The following is a 17,829-nucleotide window of genomic DNA, read 5'->3' on the forward strand; positions in this document are numbered from 1 at the left end:
TGGCATGGGTGACTTGCACATCTGCGAAGGCATCATTAATTCTCAACAGTAGATACAGGTTTTGGCAACATATGCTGCCATCCAGAAAACATCTTTTTCAGGGAAGGCCTTGCTTATTTCAGCAAGACAATGTGAAACCACATTTTGCACATATTACAATTGCATGGCTCCATAATAAAAGAGCCTGGGTGTTAACTGGCCTGTCTGCAGTCCAGACCTGTTATCACTGAAAACATTTGGTGTGTTATCATACGAAAATACAACAAAGGAGACCCTGAACTGTTGAGCAGCTGAAATCCAATATCAAGCAAAAGTGGGAAAACATACTTTCAAACCTACAGCAACTGGTCTCATCAGTTTCCTAACTCTTACAGAGTGCTGCTAAAAGAAGAGGTGACAACACAGTGGTAAACCTGCCTCTATCCCAACTTTTTAACAATCAATTTCAAAACAGGCATACATTTTAAGAAAAAATAGCAAAATTTCCCACTTTTAAAATGTGATATGTTGTCTTTGTATTAATTGAAGGTCAGCTTTCATGTGAATATTGTATTCACATTACTAGTGCTATTGCTTTAGGCCTGGGTGATACCTAAAATCATTTACGCAATGTTTTCTAGTCTTCTACTTTCTGCTAAATAAGTTAGTATCCACAGGTATTGCTTCAAGTGAGTGAGGAGTAAAACAGCAACAAATCTGAATGTAAAACAAAAGCAAATAATGAGGGAAAATGTCAAGGATGTAGTCCACTGTGTGTGTGTGTGTGTGTGTGTGTGTGTGTGTGTGTGTGTGTGTGTGTGTGTGTGTGTGTGTTTATTCCTGTGAGTGCAGAGTGACCCAGAAGGCAGATCATCTAACACACCTTTCACTTTTCATCTCCATGCAAGCCAATCAGCACATGGCTGTTGCTATGACAACATTACCTCAAACTACAACTGGCAGTATTTGAGAAACCTCAGTTGATGGTACAGAACTGTCACTATGACAACCTTTCACCAGTGGGAGTCAATGTACATTAACCCATCAATCAACTCATACTAACACATCTCTGCACACAGAATATGAATGAATACAAATCCAGTAAACAGACAGCAGCAGCAGCAATAGCAAGTAACAGCAGCAGCAGCATTATTCTTGATGGCAAGACATCCTGGAGAGCAAAATAAGGTTCAAACATCCCAATATACATCCAGTTTATAGCTTCTACTCTTTTTTTTCCCCCCTCACCATTTTTGGTTTTCAGTATCCTGAAGGCTTTCGTCTTAAGCTGTGTCACATTGAGCAGACTGAATCTATAGGTAATTACAGATGCTACTATCAATGAGGTCTCAGTATTTTTGCTTAACCGAAATTTTTCACATTTAATGTAGCCATTACAGGCTTTAATGAGTCTTGATTAGCCTCTAAATCACCAAAATTCTCTGTTCTGTAGTAAAAGAACCCACTGTTTTCCTTACTTGGTAAGGAAGACTTAGAGCTTGCATTTGAGTCTCAGAATAGATTTCCTGTTTTATTAATTTCTCTTTTAAATAATTGAAGCAGTGCAGCTTCAGTTTTAGCCTGCAAGAATCATCTCCTCTGGACAATTTCACTTCCATACAGTGAAGCAATGAAAGAAACTGATCATTCTGAAACAAAATGCAATTAATGTCAAAACACACAGCAAGCCTTGTATTGAGTCATTCGTAATGAACCAGAAAACTGAGCCGTTGTTCTCTGCTTTTTAGACTTTTAAAAATTATTTTGGTTACTGTATGTAAGCCTGACACGCTCATGAAATTTCAGCTGACAATTAATAATAATGACAAACAGTTAACAGTAAATAATAATTTAGTTGTCCTTTTTAGTTCAGTGTATGCAGCAAATATTCACATTCCCCTCTAGTGGTTCATCCTTAGAAGCTTCCTACTGATGACAGAGCATAAGACAGATTACTGTCCTTCTTGCTTACAATGTGTTGTTCACAGATATTAAAGCTCAATGCTAAAACTCTGACAGCATAACAGTCTAAACAGTATTTTTCTATTTTAAAAATGATGTAGCCTTCTTTGAGACTGTGTGTGTCTGTGTCTAACACTCCCCACCTGTCTCTTCCACCTGTGCACACACTCCTGCCAACACCACCTGTGAAGCTACCCAACACTGTTCCCCACGCCCCCAGACCTCTTAGGCACATTCAGACTTACCGCACTAGCCTTGCTCGGGTTTCATAAGGATATAAAAAGCAGCTCTCTAGTTTATCTGAATAAAACACCAAAGCTTGTTTTCCCTCTCTCTCTTTCACACATATGCAGCAATAACAGAAATGCAGTCTGGGGCCTGTGACAATCGTATTCAGTCACACTAAGCAACTATTCTCTTGCACCTGATCTACTTGACATAAAGCTGTTGAGTAGTACTGGGGTGTAAGAATCTCATGCTTTCTGTGTTCAGGTACTCTCCGCTAAAATAATGTATTACAAACCTGGTAAGGTGTGACTGTATTTTGTACTTAAGTTTTAAATGTACCAAGGGGGACCTTATCAAATGCTAATCAGACATTAACTAAATAAAGCTTTTTTTTGTTTTGATAATGTAGTTAGTTAGTTAGTTAGTTAGTTAGTTAGTTAGTTAGTTAGTTAGTTAGTTAGTGTTGCATAATGGCAGAAGGTACAAGTGGTCAGTGAGCTCAAAGCTTCAAGTTTACTAGGAGCTGAATACCACTAGAAGCATGCACAAAAACACTCCTGCAGCAGTCACTCGCTTTGCTGCCATGCCACATAGCTTTCAGTGCCTCCATGTCTCTGATTGCCAAACTGACTGTCATGTTTATATATATATATATATATATATATATATATATATATATATATATATATATATATATATATATATATATATATATATATATATAGAGGAGTGGCTCTGCAGGTGGGGACCACAGCCCACTTCTCAGTACCTGTGCTTTCTGGTGTTTTGGTCACTTTTGAATGTTGGTGGTGCTTTCACACTCGTGGTAGCATGAGACGGACTGTACAACCCACACAAGTGGCTCAGGTAGTGCAGCTCATCCAGGATGGTGCATCAATGTGAGCTGTGGCAAGAAGGTTTGCTGTGTCTGCCAGCATAGTGTACAGAGGCTGGAGGCGCTACCAGGAGATAAGGCCAGTACACCAGGAGACGTGTTGGAGGCCGTAAGAGGGCAACAACCCAGCAGCAGGACCGCTACCTCCACCTTTGTGCAAGGAGGAACAGGAGGAGCACTGCCAGAGCCCTGCAAAATGACCTCCAGCAGGCCACAAACGGTTAGAAACCGACTCCATGAGGATGGTATGAGGGCCCGACGTCCACAGGTGGGGGTTGTGCTCACAGCCCAACGCCGTGCAGGACGCTTGGAATTTGCCAGAGAACACCATGATTGGCAAATTCGCCACTGGCACCCTGTGCTCTTCACAGATGAAAGCAGGTTCACAGTGAGCACATGTGACAGACGTGATAGAGTCTGGAGACGCCGTGGAGAGCGATCTGCTGCCTGCAACATCCTTCAGCATGACCGGTTTGGCAGTGGGTCAGTAATGGTGTGGGGTGGCATTTCTTTGGAGGGCCGCAGAGCCCTCCATGTGCTCGCCAGAGGTAGCCTGACTGCCATTAGGTACCGAGATGAGATCCTCAGACCCCTTGTGAGACCATATGCTGGTGCGGTTGGCCCTGGGTTCCTCCTAATGCAGGACAATGCTAGACCTCATGTGGCTGGAGTGTGTCAGCAGTTCCTGCGAGATGAAGGCATTTAAGCTATGGACCGGCCCGCCCGTTCCCCAGACCTGAATCTGATTGAGCACATCTGGGACATCATGTCTCGCTCCATCCACCAACGCCACATTGCACCACAGACTGTCCAGGAGTTGGCAGATGCTGTAATCCAGGTCTGGGAGGAGATCCCTCAGGAGACCATCTCCAAATCCAGGCCTCCATTGGTTAATAAATTTGATTTCCATTGATGATTTTTGTGTGATTTTGTTGTCAGCACATTCAACTTTGTACAGAACAAAGTATTCAATGAGAATATTTCATTCATTCAGATCTAGGATGTGATATTTGAGTGTTCCCCCTATTTCCGTGAGCAGTGTGTGTGTATATATATATATATATATATATATATATATATATATATATTTGTGTGTGTATGTATGTGTATGTATATATATATATATATATATATATATATATATATATATATATATATATATATATATATATATATATATATAATACTTTTAAATACTTTTTCTTCATTATTTTTTTGTTCTCACTCTTATTTATTCACCAAAGTGAAAAAAAAAAACAGGTTGAATGACAGTCAGCAGGGATTGTATTACAGGAACTTCCTAATATTTGGTCCCAAGTTAAGATCTGACAAGGTCAAGATAGGGTTTTTCATAAATTTATATTACAGTAGCAAATCTTTTCTTTATTAAGGAATTCTACATTATCTTACAGACTTTTATCTTCTCATGATTTCTTCTTTCTATGTTCTCATGATGAAGATAAAAGTCTAAGATAACGTAGAATTCTTTAACACAATCACGGTCGACAATCAACTGTTATGTCTTATCAAGTAACCGCTGTTGCCCAGTATGCCCCGCTAAAACTTAAACGCATAATCAAAATTAGGTTAAAAATATAGGGCATCACTGCTCTACAGTTTCAGTTTCCATTCCCAAGGCTTGAGTAAGAGTACAATATGTATGCAACTTTTTGCTAGGAAGGCTTTTGCATGGCTTGTTGCTGGGCAACAGAGCTCCAGTGAGAATGACAGGAGCACTTGGGCCACAGGGGCTTGGTTTCATCGCTCCCTGTTGACTGCCTCCTCAGGATCTACGTGCAATGCCTGATATCTATCCCAGCTTAACACACAGACATAACTTTCTTACATACATACATGCTTACATACACATCCAAACGTTAGTAGATGCCTGCTAAGCCAATGTTCCTTTTGCAGCCACTGGTATTAAAATGGAGCTTCTTATTCCTCCTTTCCTGCAAACAATCTCTGCTCTTATGAGAAGGCTTTGTGCCTTGTCCTAACAACAAACTACTAAACAAATAAACAATAACTACTAATAAACAAACTACTAATCTATCAGCCAACAGCTTAAGACTTCAGCTACAAACTAGGAGTGTCTTACCTGCAAAGAAGATCCATTTTTAACATTAGTATATTTCAGTGACACAGTTTACATTTGTCTAATACATTTAAATGCAATTATCTGATGCTTGTGGCAGTGGTCATTGCTATGATGATTTGATTGAATTCAGACACAAAAGCATTAATGCGGTCAGGCCGATGTTGGTTGTTCAGATCTGTGCAAATACACCACTCAAACTCATTCCAAAGGTATTGGATCATGCTCTATCATGCCACTGAACACTGATCCCCCTGCTCAACAGCCCAATGCTGGGTGCTTTAGAACCCTCTAACTGCCGCTTGGTACAGGGCATGGTGACCATAAGCTCATCTGCACCTGCTCCAGAGCATCCCTGTCTATGAACAATGCTTTTCTATAGAGATTATACAAGCTGTGCAAGTCCAACTGAACACCTTTTTCAGCAATGGGTGCATTTTAAAGTACCAAAATTCACTAATCAGATGGGCGTCTGGATAGTTTTGGACAAATCTTTCACAAAGTTTACCCAGTCCATTACTGAGCTAAAGAAAATTACTTCAGTGGAGTTTTTTTTTTTTTTTTTTTTTTTTATAGTGGAGTGTTCAAAAATGCTATCATCCATTACTGAAAGCTGCCATGCATAAGTGGCGTTATTCCACAGGTTTCAGCTTAGTCATAACTAATTTCTTTAGTTCTCGGGCAGAAAGCAATTACAATCTTTCAGACAAATATGTTTCAGGGCCTAAAACAATAAAAGCTTTTTGTTCCATGTGTGAGTATATGACAGCAGGTGATTACTGATGTAAGCAGAGTACAAGAAGATGACACTCTGGGAATGGACGGTTGCATAATGGCAGGGTCTTTATAAATCATTCAGCAGAGAGAGCAAGAGAAGTGGTTACAGTTAGCAAATAAGTCCCCTGACCTCAGAATGGTTTATACAGTTTGCTGTGAGCATTCTGACCATTCATACTACCAGAAGAGAGTTTCGAAGCATGTTTGGACAAATCAATTCACTCATGTAATCCAAAAGACGTAAATTATTTTGGTGAAAATAATGTAGATACATTTTTAACCACATTAATGTTAATATTACACTAGGTGAACCTTTTCACTCAGTACAATATCTTAGTATATTATTTTGCTACTATGAAAACAGTCTTAATGTGCCAAGGACATGACTGAGAAGTCTGAAGAAGTACAGCTATGCTAACTATGATAAAGTTTAAAATGACGAGTAAAGCTTAAAAACTGAAAAACGATTCTCAATGCTCGCCATTCAGAATGTAAAACTTATCTAAAGAAATTTATCCATTTTCCTCTCTACAGGTGAGATTCAATTTTTTATGCAAGATCAGTTATATTAATGTGTCGATTTCTGACAGTGTCAAATATGTTCATTACACCTGACAAGTGTTAAAGCCAAGCCCCTGAAAGCAGGTTCTTTACATGACATAATGCCATCGAAATCAACATATATGGTGAAGTGCAGCCTCTGATCACTGAAAGCACACAAACACGCAAAAATAATAACACTGGCAGTACAGAAGCTCCTTTTCCAAATGTTTAAATGTTAGCACTGGCTGGCAGCTGCACATGTCTAACCTGCCATTTGAGCCGTATCCTTCAGGAAGGTTTGAGGTAGGACATCAGCCAGCTCTCATGAATCATGCCCTCTGCCAACTCGTACTATGCACGCAATGCACCGGACGCTTCTCAAATCGCACCCTCCTGCACTTCCCCTCATGGGCACCATGTCAAGGCAGGGCCCCGGCATCTACTGTTTTCCAGCCATAGCTTTTCAGCAGCAGCTGATGCAGAGCAGAGATAAAGAATTCAGGGTGTGTGATATGGCAAAAATACAATCTCAAGATACTTGAATACATTTTCAAGATATTACTATTTACGACGGAATACAAGATACTATTTACGACAGAAAAATAGGGAGAAATCTAACAATTATTATAAATAAATCAATGAAATATGATAATGGCATAATAAGCTGACATCCAATCAGCTACTTGCTACTAGGTTCAGCTGGAATGCACCTGCCCTTTTATGATGCAGTTGATCAGTGTTCTAGAAGTACTGAATATTAAGCAATAGAACAAGAGAGGGAGTGCGTACGTTAATATAATTTTTAATATGTTGTATGTAACAATTCCTTATGCCAAATTATAGTTCCTTAACAAGCAGCTTGTTGCTACGTCAGAGTAACAAGCTCCGCTCACTCGCTGCACAGTCGGCAGTTAATTTTCCAGCTCCTTACACTAAATTCCGAAACTCTCATTACCACTGATCAAGTTATTTACTGCAGCAGTTTCATAGCTCAGTCCAGTTTGGTCAGACTGAAGACGTGACTACACATTTGCCGAATGGTATTCGGTTAGTTTCTGGCTAATTTCAGGTTGTTTAGATTTACTTCTGTCACAGCTGCTGACTGAAAAGCTGGTAATGAGTTTGGGAATTTAGTGTAGTCTCATCTTCAGAGTCTGACCAAATCGGCTATAGGTCAAATGTGATCTTAAAAGTATCCACTTTCTGTGTGTGCGCAAAGTAAGAGGTAAAAACGTTAAAATCAAATCAATCAGCTTGAGTGGCAGTAACCAAGTGTTGTATAATACCTATATATACTCAAAACATGACATACGGTCATAAATAGTAACTTGGGCTATAAAGTAAAGTCTCTTGGTGGCCCTCAGGACAGGTGGCATGAAAAAGCAGCTGTGTTTTTTTGCCAAGAGCACCAAATGACTTCACAGTGTAGATAAGGTCCCACTGTTTAGTTTGAATCAGTATGTTTATTAATGGAGCCTATCAATTAAGTGTGCCTGTGGGCAGAGGAGCTAATTTAGCCTAACTCTCAACGTCACATGCTACATACTTCACAAACTCTGCTCACAGGGCTGTGATGACTCTCATGTAATTATCAGCTGACTTGAAGAAGAAATAATAAAAGAGTGTGGGAAGAAAGAGAAATAATGTCTTCCGTTTTCCCTCCAGCCTTAATTACATGCCAGTCGCTGCTGATGAAAACAGTAACGACCCTTCTGGTTCATCATTTACCCAGGCTTGACCTCAGATGTCTGATTTTGCTGTAGTTTTCAGCTGCAATAGAATTATAGCATATAGATTGAAAAGTCAAGCTTGTCATGATCAACACAGCAGAGTGTGCTTTCAGACACAGTGAGAGATAAACTGAAATAGTAATCTAGCCCAGAATACTGATTGCATGATTGTGGGAGTAATTAGTTATGTCACTCCAAAATTAGTGAAAATTGTGTGTCAACAAATTAAAGTCTGTATTAAAACCAAATCTCTCAAAGAAGTGCAAAGCAGCCTGTGTCACTAACAACAGGAGCTAAATCCAGATAAAATTAGGACCTAAAGTAGTGCAATGCAGCACACAGTCTAGCTTCTCTGCGTATTAATGGAAATTTTGCAGTCCATGCCATCGCAAAGCTAAAGATAGCATATTCCTAAGGGGGAATGTATGTTCACCCCTCTTCTTCAGGCCATGGTCTCTGTTGTTCTGAATGCCCAAAAGTGACCTTAATGATAAAATATAGTATTTTTACAAAATAGGTCGTTTGAATCTCAACTGAAACATGTAGGGGGATACTAGGCATGCCAGTTATTCTCTATACAAAGTAATAAGTCTTTTCCACGTATTAAGGTTTTTGGCTACTTTATGGGCTTGCAGAATCTGTTAATCTGTCTATTAGGACCCCCTGCTCTCTGTACTGTAATACAAAAATGCACTTTTTTCCACTGCTAAGCAACTTTTCCATTGCTCTAATTCCACAAACTAATCAAAGCACTAAAGTAGGCCATAATCTCCAGCACTTAACTCTTACAATGACCCTGCAAATACAACACGGAGCCAACATACTCAAAGACAAGTAAGCATAGATACTAGAGGTGTAAATCTGTGACAATTTAACTTAATATATGAAATGATTCTTATGTTAACCACAATTTAATAATTTAAGTTATTTTGGCAAAAGATACAGAATTTGTTTTTATATAACACAAATTACATTAGTGTGGCTGAAGCAACTATTTGCAAGGCACTGGATTATGGATTAAGATTGAGTTTTATATATTTGTACACTTCAGCAAATATTATTGATTTGATATAACTCCAACATTACAAAATCAAATTTAGTTAAATCGTCACCTTCAGACTGATGTACACTTTATTTCCCAAACTATTCACTCACCCATCCAAATCAATGAATTCAGGTGTTCCAATCACTTCCATGGCCACAGGTGTATAAAACCAAGCGCCTAGACATTCAGACTGCTTCTACAAACATTTATGAAACAATGGGTTACTCTGAGTAGCTCAGTGAATTCCAGCATGGTACCGTGATAGGATGCCAAGTCCAGTCGTGAAATTTCCTCACTACTAAATATTCCAGTCAACTGTCAGTGGTGTTATAACAAAATGGAAGCGATTGGGAACAACAGCAACTCAAAAAATAAAATGACAGAGCGGTCAGTGGATGCTGAGGCTCATAGTGCGCTTTCTGCAGAGTCAATCGCTACAGACCTCCAAACTTCATGTGGCCTTCAGATTAGCTCAAGAACCGCGCGCAGAGAGCTTCATGTAATTGGTTTCCATGGCCGAGCTGCTGGAGACGTGTTCTCTGGAGTGACAAATCATTTTACTCCATCTGGCAATCCGATGGATGAGTCTGGGTTTGGCGCTTGCCAGTGTAAAGTTTGGTGGAGAGGGAGACGAGTGGGATTTTTTTTTCAGGAGTTGGGCTCGGCCACTTAGTTCCAGTGAAAGGAACTCCTGATGCTTCAGCAGACCAAGAGATTTGGGACAATTTCATGCTCCCAACTTTGTGGGAACAGTTTGGGAATGGACCCTCCCTGTTCCAATATGACTGTGCACCAGTGCACAAAGCAAGGTCCATAAAGATATTGGGGTGGAAGAACTTGGCTGGCCTGCACAGAGTCCTGACCTCAACCCGATATAATACCTTTGGGATGAATTAGAGCGGAGACTGCGAGCCAGGTGTTCTCATCCAACATCAGTGTCTGACCTCACAAATGCATTTCTGGAAGAACTGTCAAAAATTCTCATAAATACACTCCTAAACCGTGTGGAAAGCCTTCCTAGAAGAGTTGAAGCTGTTATAGCTGCAATGGGTGGGCCAATATCAAGTTCATATGCGTGTGAAGGCAGACGAGCAAGTACTTCTGGAAATATAGTGCATCACAATGTATGGAAGCATTTTTACATCCCTAAATTTATATATTATATATATATATAAAGAAAGAAAACACACTTAAAACCAGCATTAACTTGCATACATAGATTTACACATGCCCAAATACACTCACCACTGTCCTTACTGCTGTTCTCCTCTATAGTCATCTGCTCTGCGAGTTCGGAGAGGGACTCATCGATGGTCTGGCTGCCGCGGAGCGTGAGCGACAAACGCCTCTTAAACCTCTTCATCTTCTCCATGGGCCCCTGAGGCAGGGGAGGCCTGCAGAGGTAAGAAAAAAAATTCATTATTATAGCAAGCTTAAAGCTACACTGTGTAGCACAGAATGTTCATTAAGCATAAAGATAAAACATATATACATTAGGGGAAAAAAACTTTCCAAATAGGGACTAATAAAAAATTTCTAACCAATAAACACAGTATTGATGCAACATCTCTGCAGTGTCTTTCAAATAGCACAATAATTATATTTTACATAGTTTTATACAGTCACATTTATATACAGCCCAATTATAACAGCATTATAATGTGCTTCACTGCTTTGTTGAATTGTTGCAAAGCCTCCTGGGAATCTCAAATACCAGTCCTCAAAAGCAATTCATGAAACGAGCTCCGGAGAAAAAAAAAACCCTCACCCTCACATGAATAATCAAGAGGCTTTTAATAAAACATTCATGAGAGGCAGAATGCAGCCATAATAGACACCTAAGCATGTTAATAAAACACACACGCACAAAGGCATGCATAAGCACACATTCATTCACACATGGACATCAGTAGATGTAAACAAGCATAAATCAATAACAATGATATTCATTTAATGTAGGGATGCATGTATTATTGAAATCACATCAGGATCTGCAGATAATTGCTAAAAAATATCAGCATGAGACATATTTAGATTTGACTGATCTCACATTGATATTTGATGAGGTATCAAATATCACAATGTTTAGCCAATGCTTGGCTTCTATGCAACAATGCCTGCTTTTTATTCATTTTACTGCATTTGTAACCGTACAAAAAGGACTGCTTTTTCTCCATAATGTTAATCCAGGTAGACCTATATGGCACCTGATGTGAATCTGAAGAACAGACCTGGAATGGAGAGATTAATTTATTTACTTTTTTAATGAAAATGTGAAAAACACTTAGTGAAGAATTCACTAGATATGTGCAGAGTAGTAGGGTTGAGAATCACTAGAGGCTCCATGACATATTTTCACAATATTGAATGTTTGTTTTTGAGGATTTTTCCTTACTGAACATTTGTCATACTGCAATTTATTACTTTTGGCTGTACAATGTTACTATAAAAGAAAGAGGAAGTTTTCTTAGTTAATAAAGTTTACATTAGCAAACTTCATGTAATCACCGATAGAAACCTTGGCCCTAATACATTTAATATTTCTGAAGAATTTAAAAATCAACCATCATTACTTGGGTCTTCTGACTACCAAGGCTATTTTTCACCCAAAATATCATATTACTGCATTGATTTTTACCCCACCACTACTGGGAAGTAGAGAGACACAGGGTTACAATAGGACAACTGCTGAATGTAACTTTGAGATGGATAGGTTAAATGGTTAAAGCTAATGGAAAATAAATAAAAAGGTAGGCCAACATCTCAGCACTTCAGTAAAAAGGTGACCACTCCCTCAGCTTATTTAATAAGAGGGCCCTTTCTACTGAATACAGCAGCAGAGAGTGCATGTATGTGTATGTGGCATATGTGTGTCTGCACAATGGGCAGAAACAGCTCTGCTGCCTCCCTAGACAAGGTGTTTCCTGCTGCCAGAAGCAGCAAAGTCAGCATGGAGTTACTGAGAGAAATATGAAACACACACACACACACACACACACACAAAACATAATACGTGTGTAGCTAGGTGGCTCTGTTCAGGTGGAGCCCGATTTCTGGGCTCTGTTGTATAATGTAGTATGAGGCATGCACAATAGTAACTAGGTTTACCTGACGTTCTTTTTTTTAAAGGAAATAGATTGACTTTTATATTCATGTGCCTCCAGTAAAATCATGCAGTTGCTGGACAGCAGCTTCAGGTAATGTTCATCAGAAATATGAGACAAATGTGATTCACACTATGAGAATGCAACCAGAAAAATCTGCAAAATCTGGACCTGCACAATGCAGTCATGTCAACATGAACCAGAATCTCAAAGGAATGCTTCCAACATCTTGTGGAACCCATGTCATTAACAATGGAGGGTGTTCTAAAAGGGAGGCCCTGCCGAGTAATAGTACAGCTCTCCTAATAAAGTGCAACCGTACATATATACATATCTGAAGTAGGTTTTATTACAAAAACAAGTGCGATACACACACACACACACACACACACACACACACACTTGCAAAGACACACCATCTGTGAAATACAGATCTAGGGGAGGGGGAAGAGCAGCCCTCCCCAAAGACGGATTATGGAGAATTAAAGCGCTAACTGTCACCACCCCATCCAGCCTAAACTCACACACAATCTCTATCCTCCAGAGCCATGCTACATTAGATACACAACAGACCAGCGCCTGGACACTGACTGCACACTCACACAACCATATTAACATAGGCACAATCTGTAGCTGCTGATGGCAAGCATCTTGTCAAACAGCTGGTAGTTCAGACTGTGAGAGAATCCAGACACACCCTGCAGCTATGAGTGAGTGAGTGAGTGAGTGAGTGAGTGAGTGAGTGAGTGAGTGTGTGTGTGTGTGTATGTATATATATATATATATATATATATATATATATATATATATATATATATACACATACACACACACACACACACACACACACACACACACAGACACACAAATAAAACTGTATGTGAAACATATGTACTTATACATATGTACCTACATGTAATAAGGATTTTTTAAGCCTAACCCTAACCTTAATCTTAGTAACCAAAAACAAATGGATCAGTCCTTTCCATTTTTAAAAGAAATAGTTTTCTGAAAATTAAAAAAATATATATAATAATAGTAAATAAAAAATAAATAAATAAAATCACATAAAAACAATCCAGACATAAGGTCAGTCAGTCAAGACATAGACAACAGTTGCAAAAAATAAAAGTTTAATTAATACCCTGTAAGCTTGAGTAATTGACAGTCAGTATTCTGTGAAAACATGTCTAAACCATACCACATCACATGTTTCAACTGAATGTAAATTGACTGCATTATAACAAATTGCCTGATGCCAAAGAGTAGCATTTTAATGTCTTAAAAAACTGTATAAATAAATTAAAAAAACAGGTAAGTATTAAGGTTGTGTTTTAAACAGTGGTAAGCTGTGGCTTGTGTGTATACTCAAAGCATTTCCTGGGCCTAAATTCAGGATGAGGTGAGGTGGAAATGGATATAATACCTGTTCCATTTCAGGGGAAAAAAGGGTCACTAACCTTTCAAGAGCCTTTTTAATAAATATAAGATACCTGCACAAGTTTAGCTTCATGCAAGAGAAAAATAAATTTTAAATAGCCTTTATATTTATCCATTATCTATTATGTTTTATTATGATGAATCCAGATTCACTTTTGTAAAAATGAGCTACAGAGTCTCGCATTTCTCAAGATTGTACAGGGCATTGTAAATTTGACTGATCTGTTCAGCAACAGATGTTCAACATTTGAAGTAGTAGCACTGTGACATGACTAATCGATTTCCCTTGATGACTTTACTCTTACCTTCACCTTGATTTTAAAAATTATTAAATTTACCTTACTTTGATAAAGAATCACAATTAATAGGCTATCTATATCTAATAACCTATTTCTATCTAATAAACTGTCAGATATGTTGTGTGGGTCTGTCCTATCAGCAGACAGTAGTAGCTTAGCATGGTACAGTTCCATACACCACAGCACAAGCTTGATTCCAGCTCAATGAATGCAAATTTAGAGGATAAGCACTATTAGTTAAGCTAACACTTGCTTCACTATGCGGTTCTCATCTCTACTCCAATTTAACATTAGATTAGCAAGCAGGTTCACTGATGCTTGACTGACCTGCCCAAACCTTAGGTAGCGAACACATGCATGCATGTATGGAGCTTTTCTATACCGTCCCCATTAGTACTACAATCTAACATTAGCTTAGTGAGCAAGCTAAAAACAGCTTCACATACAAGTTCACGTCTGGGTCATGGATCTTCTACTGATGCAAGATTTGAGCATATAGCCTCAAAATTAAGGGTAAAGTTAAGTGACCAGTGTCTGAGGGGGGGGGGGGGGGGGGGGGGGGGGGCAGAATCTAACCTGTTATGCATTTGTGTTGAGCCAAGTTATTAGGCACTATCATATTTACCTCTGCTACCTGTGTTGTTCTTAGCTTGTTCAACATTTAGCTGTTCTCTTTAAGATTCATTGCAGTGAAAAAATATTTAAGCTAATTTACTGGGTAATGTTTACAATTTGCATAATCTTGCATATTCATAAATGTTTGCAATCATAACAAGTTAAGGTTTAGGGATGCTCCTGTTCTTTTTGTGGTTCCTTGGAATACCAAAAATACAACAAAACTGATTTACTATTATTTGGCCTTCATTAAAAACTTATTACAATTAGTAGATTACTCGATTAATTGATATAACTGACAGTGATGGACCTAATATGAAGTTAGTAAACATTACACTTGCTAGCTATTGTATGGTTATAAAAAGATGCTCTTAAAGTTCACATACACAAATCACCAGTAAAAATTTGAAGGTCACTCCCCCCCTACAGACCCACTCCAATCCCCCATTTCTCAAAAGTCCCCCTAATGAACATGGTGGGAGTGACATATTACAGTAAGTTAATAAAATCCAACCTCATCACAGCCCCTGCACTGTATATTGGAGAAGTCTGTCACACACACACACACACACACACACACACACACACACACACACACACACACACACACACACACACTCCTCCCCTCATGTGATGGCAGTCTTTGATCTTGGCCTACAAGGGAACAGATATGGGCTGGTTCTTTAAGCTAAGCACTTTCTTCTCTGCAGGAGGCCTCATTAAAATACAAACACACACATACAAGTACACACACAAGAATACAGAACATATGAAGGCCTGCAATAAATCTAACACTATGGAAATCTTTCTATGCCTTTTCTCTGCCTCTTCCTGGAAAACCAAACAAGCAAAGACACTCACTACATTATCTTTCCAGCCCTCTCAAAGAATCTCTCCTTACTGTTGTATCAAACCGTCATAAATCCATGTTTTTTAAACACCATTTGATGGCACCAGCTGTCCTTTACACTGTGTGAATGTTATGAATGTGATGAATGGACAAACAGAAATAGCTGACAACTTCAAAATAAAATTTAGCTAAAATCCATTGAAGTTAAGAACATATTTTTGACTTCAGGAGGCTAGTCACTTCTGCAGTGGACAGCGCCACTGTTGGTACATTCCTGACCAGTGAGCACACAGTAGACGGGACAGTGCAGCCTATTGTTCCTCTACCTCCTCCTCCATACCCTGCCAGCCTAGCACTCTCAATTGCCCCTTAAAGCAGCTATCCCGATGGTCAGCCTGACAGGAAAGTGGGAAGGCCAGGCTGAGAGGAGGCCGCAATGCCATCACCAGATTTACAGTGGTATTATTACCACTATTAATAAAAGCTATTACTGGCTTGCACTCTTGCATTGCACTGCTTTAATTGTTACAAGTATAAATAAAGCATGGTATAATTCAATATTTAGTATTACTTCACATTTTTGACTAAGACTAAGATGTTGATATAGAATGTTTGTTGAATCTAACTATACATCATTGCACAACTTATGTGATTATGTATCTAAATATTTAAATAGCATAGCAAAACTGACTGGACTAAGGGTTAATCCATGGAGAAAATGAAGAATAGGATGTGCAATTAGGCTCATCACAATTATTACATAATCTAAAATAATTGTAATTAGGTGGATCATCTCAACTGAAATGACTGCAATCCACAGTTAATTGATTTCGCAATTACCTTATGCTGTAACAAACAAACAACGTAATTAAAAGCAGTAAATGCATTCATTATGACATCGTGTGGCTTATAAAACCAAACAAATTCTAACTACTAACTTGGTGTTCTATCATCCAATGGGGAAGCACAGGTAATGTTTAAGATAATTTATGTCAACTATGTGGTTATTTCTATTGTTAATAGTATGCATGTTGGTAGAAAGTTTTTTTGGCTTATATTTTTCTCTCATAATGAACCTGCAGCTTTACTTAACTCTGCACATAATTCTGTGTAACTATAGACACTTGTGTGAGTGTGCACATACAACAGTGTGCGTGCAGTACAGGACAGTACAACTGGTGTTGTCTACTAAGTACACATACTTAGCAAGTAAGATGGCTAATCAGCCAATTTGGACACTTTATTGTTGCATTTAATTTCAAACAAGAAAAGACACTTTAATTGTTAATGACAACTATTTATATGACTATTAATCCTCAGTTAAAATTCTCTGATCATCCCTAAGCGCAACCCTGTTCTATATGCCATACAGTTGTACACAAAAGTTGGTGCACTGCAGTCAAATTCACATCCTCTACAGCAAAATATAAGCTGTGCCATAGCTTCTGCACAACCACATCCTATGTTTTAGATTTTTCTTCTATTTTTTTTTTTAATCAAGAGAACATGTAAAGTGACCAGAGGTACCCAGACTTCTGCAAATGACTGTATATATGTGATATATCACTATGAAAATCAAAAGTAACATTTTTCTTTTAGCATAACCCATCATAATCTCAAACACTCTGTTCAGATCTAAGAGATGAAATTTTTTTTTTTTTTTTTAAATATCTCTAACTGGGACTTGTCAACTGAAAACCATGACCTTCCTTCTATTACTTCACTCTTTCCATCTTTCGCTCAGTACCTTTGAAAAATCAAAGACATTAAGCGTGTCCTCTTTCATATGACCTCAAGTGGGCTCTTGAGCATACATTACCCATTACCTCCACTGGCGCACACACTTAGACCTCAAGCACGATAGGGGGTCTCTGTGTGACAGTGAGAGATCATTTTAGCCAATCCAAAACAAAGTCCTCGTGTGACTATAATGTGTGTGTGGGTGCGTAGGCTGTGGGGTTGTGGGAGGTCCAAGATGTATAAGGAGATAATATTAAGCATTCAAAGCACCCATTTCAATCAAATAAAATGTAAGCTCTCCCTCACTCCACCCAGGCAATTATATTAGGAAAGCCCAAGTTGAAGGAAGTGCATAGTTATTATTTTTTAAATGTGGCACAATTTTAAAATGGCCATTAAAGCATTTTAGTTTTCACATTCTTTCCGGTTATAACCCCTAGTTTAAAAAAGATCTGTAACATTGTAGCACTGTAACACTGAACATCAGACGCTTGTTTATTTTATGTAATATTAAACAAATGCTA

General features: G+C 38.6%; 1 protein-coding gene across 1 annotated transcript in view; it reads right to left on the reverse strand.

Moving 5' to 3' along the window:
* Positions 1-17,829, reverse strand: part of cdk17 (cyclin-dependent kinase 17) — a 70,006-nt gene that overhangs the window by 26,295 nt on the left and 25,882 nt on the right. The window contains exon 2 of the mRNA XM_017683313.2: positions 10,503-10,651. Coding sequence (XP_017538802.1) covers positions 10,503-10,629 — 127 coding nt within the window. The 5' untranslated portion in view covers positions 10,630-10,651. The remainder of the gene's footprint in view (positions 1-10,502; positions 10,652-17,829) is intronic.

This window comes from Pygocentrus nattereri, chromosome 1 (assembly GCF_015220715.1).
Source record: "Pygocentrus nattereri isolate fPygNat1 chromosome 1, fPygNat1.pri, whole genome shotgun sequence".
NCBI classification, from domain to species: domain Eukaryota; kingdom Metazoa; phylum Chordata; class Actinopteri; order Characiformes; family Serrasalmidae; genus Pygocentrus; species Pygocentrus nattereri.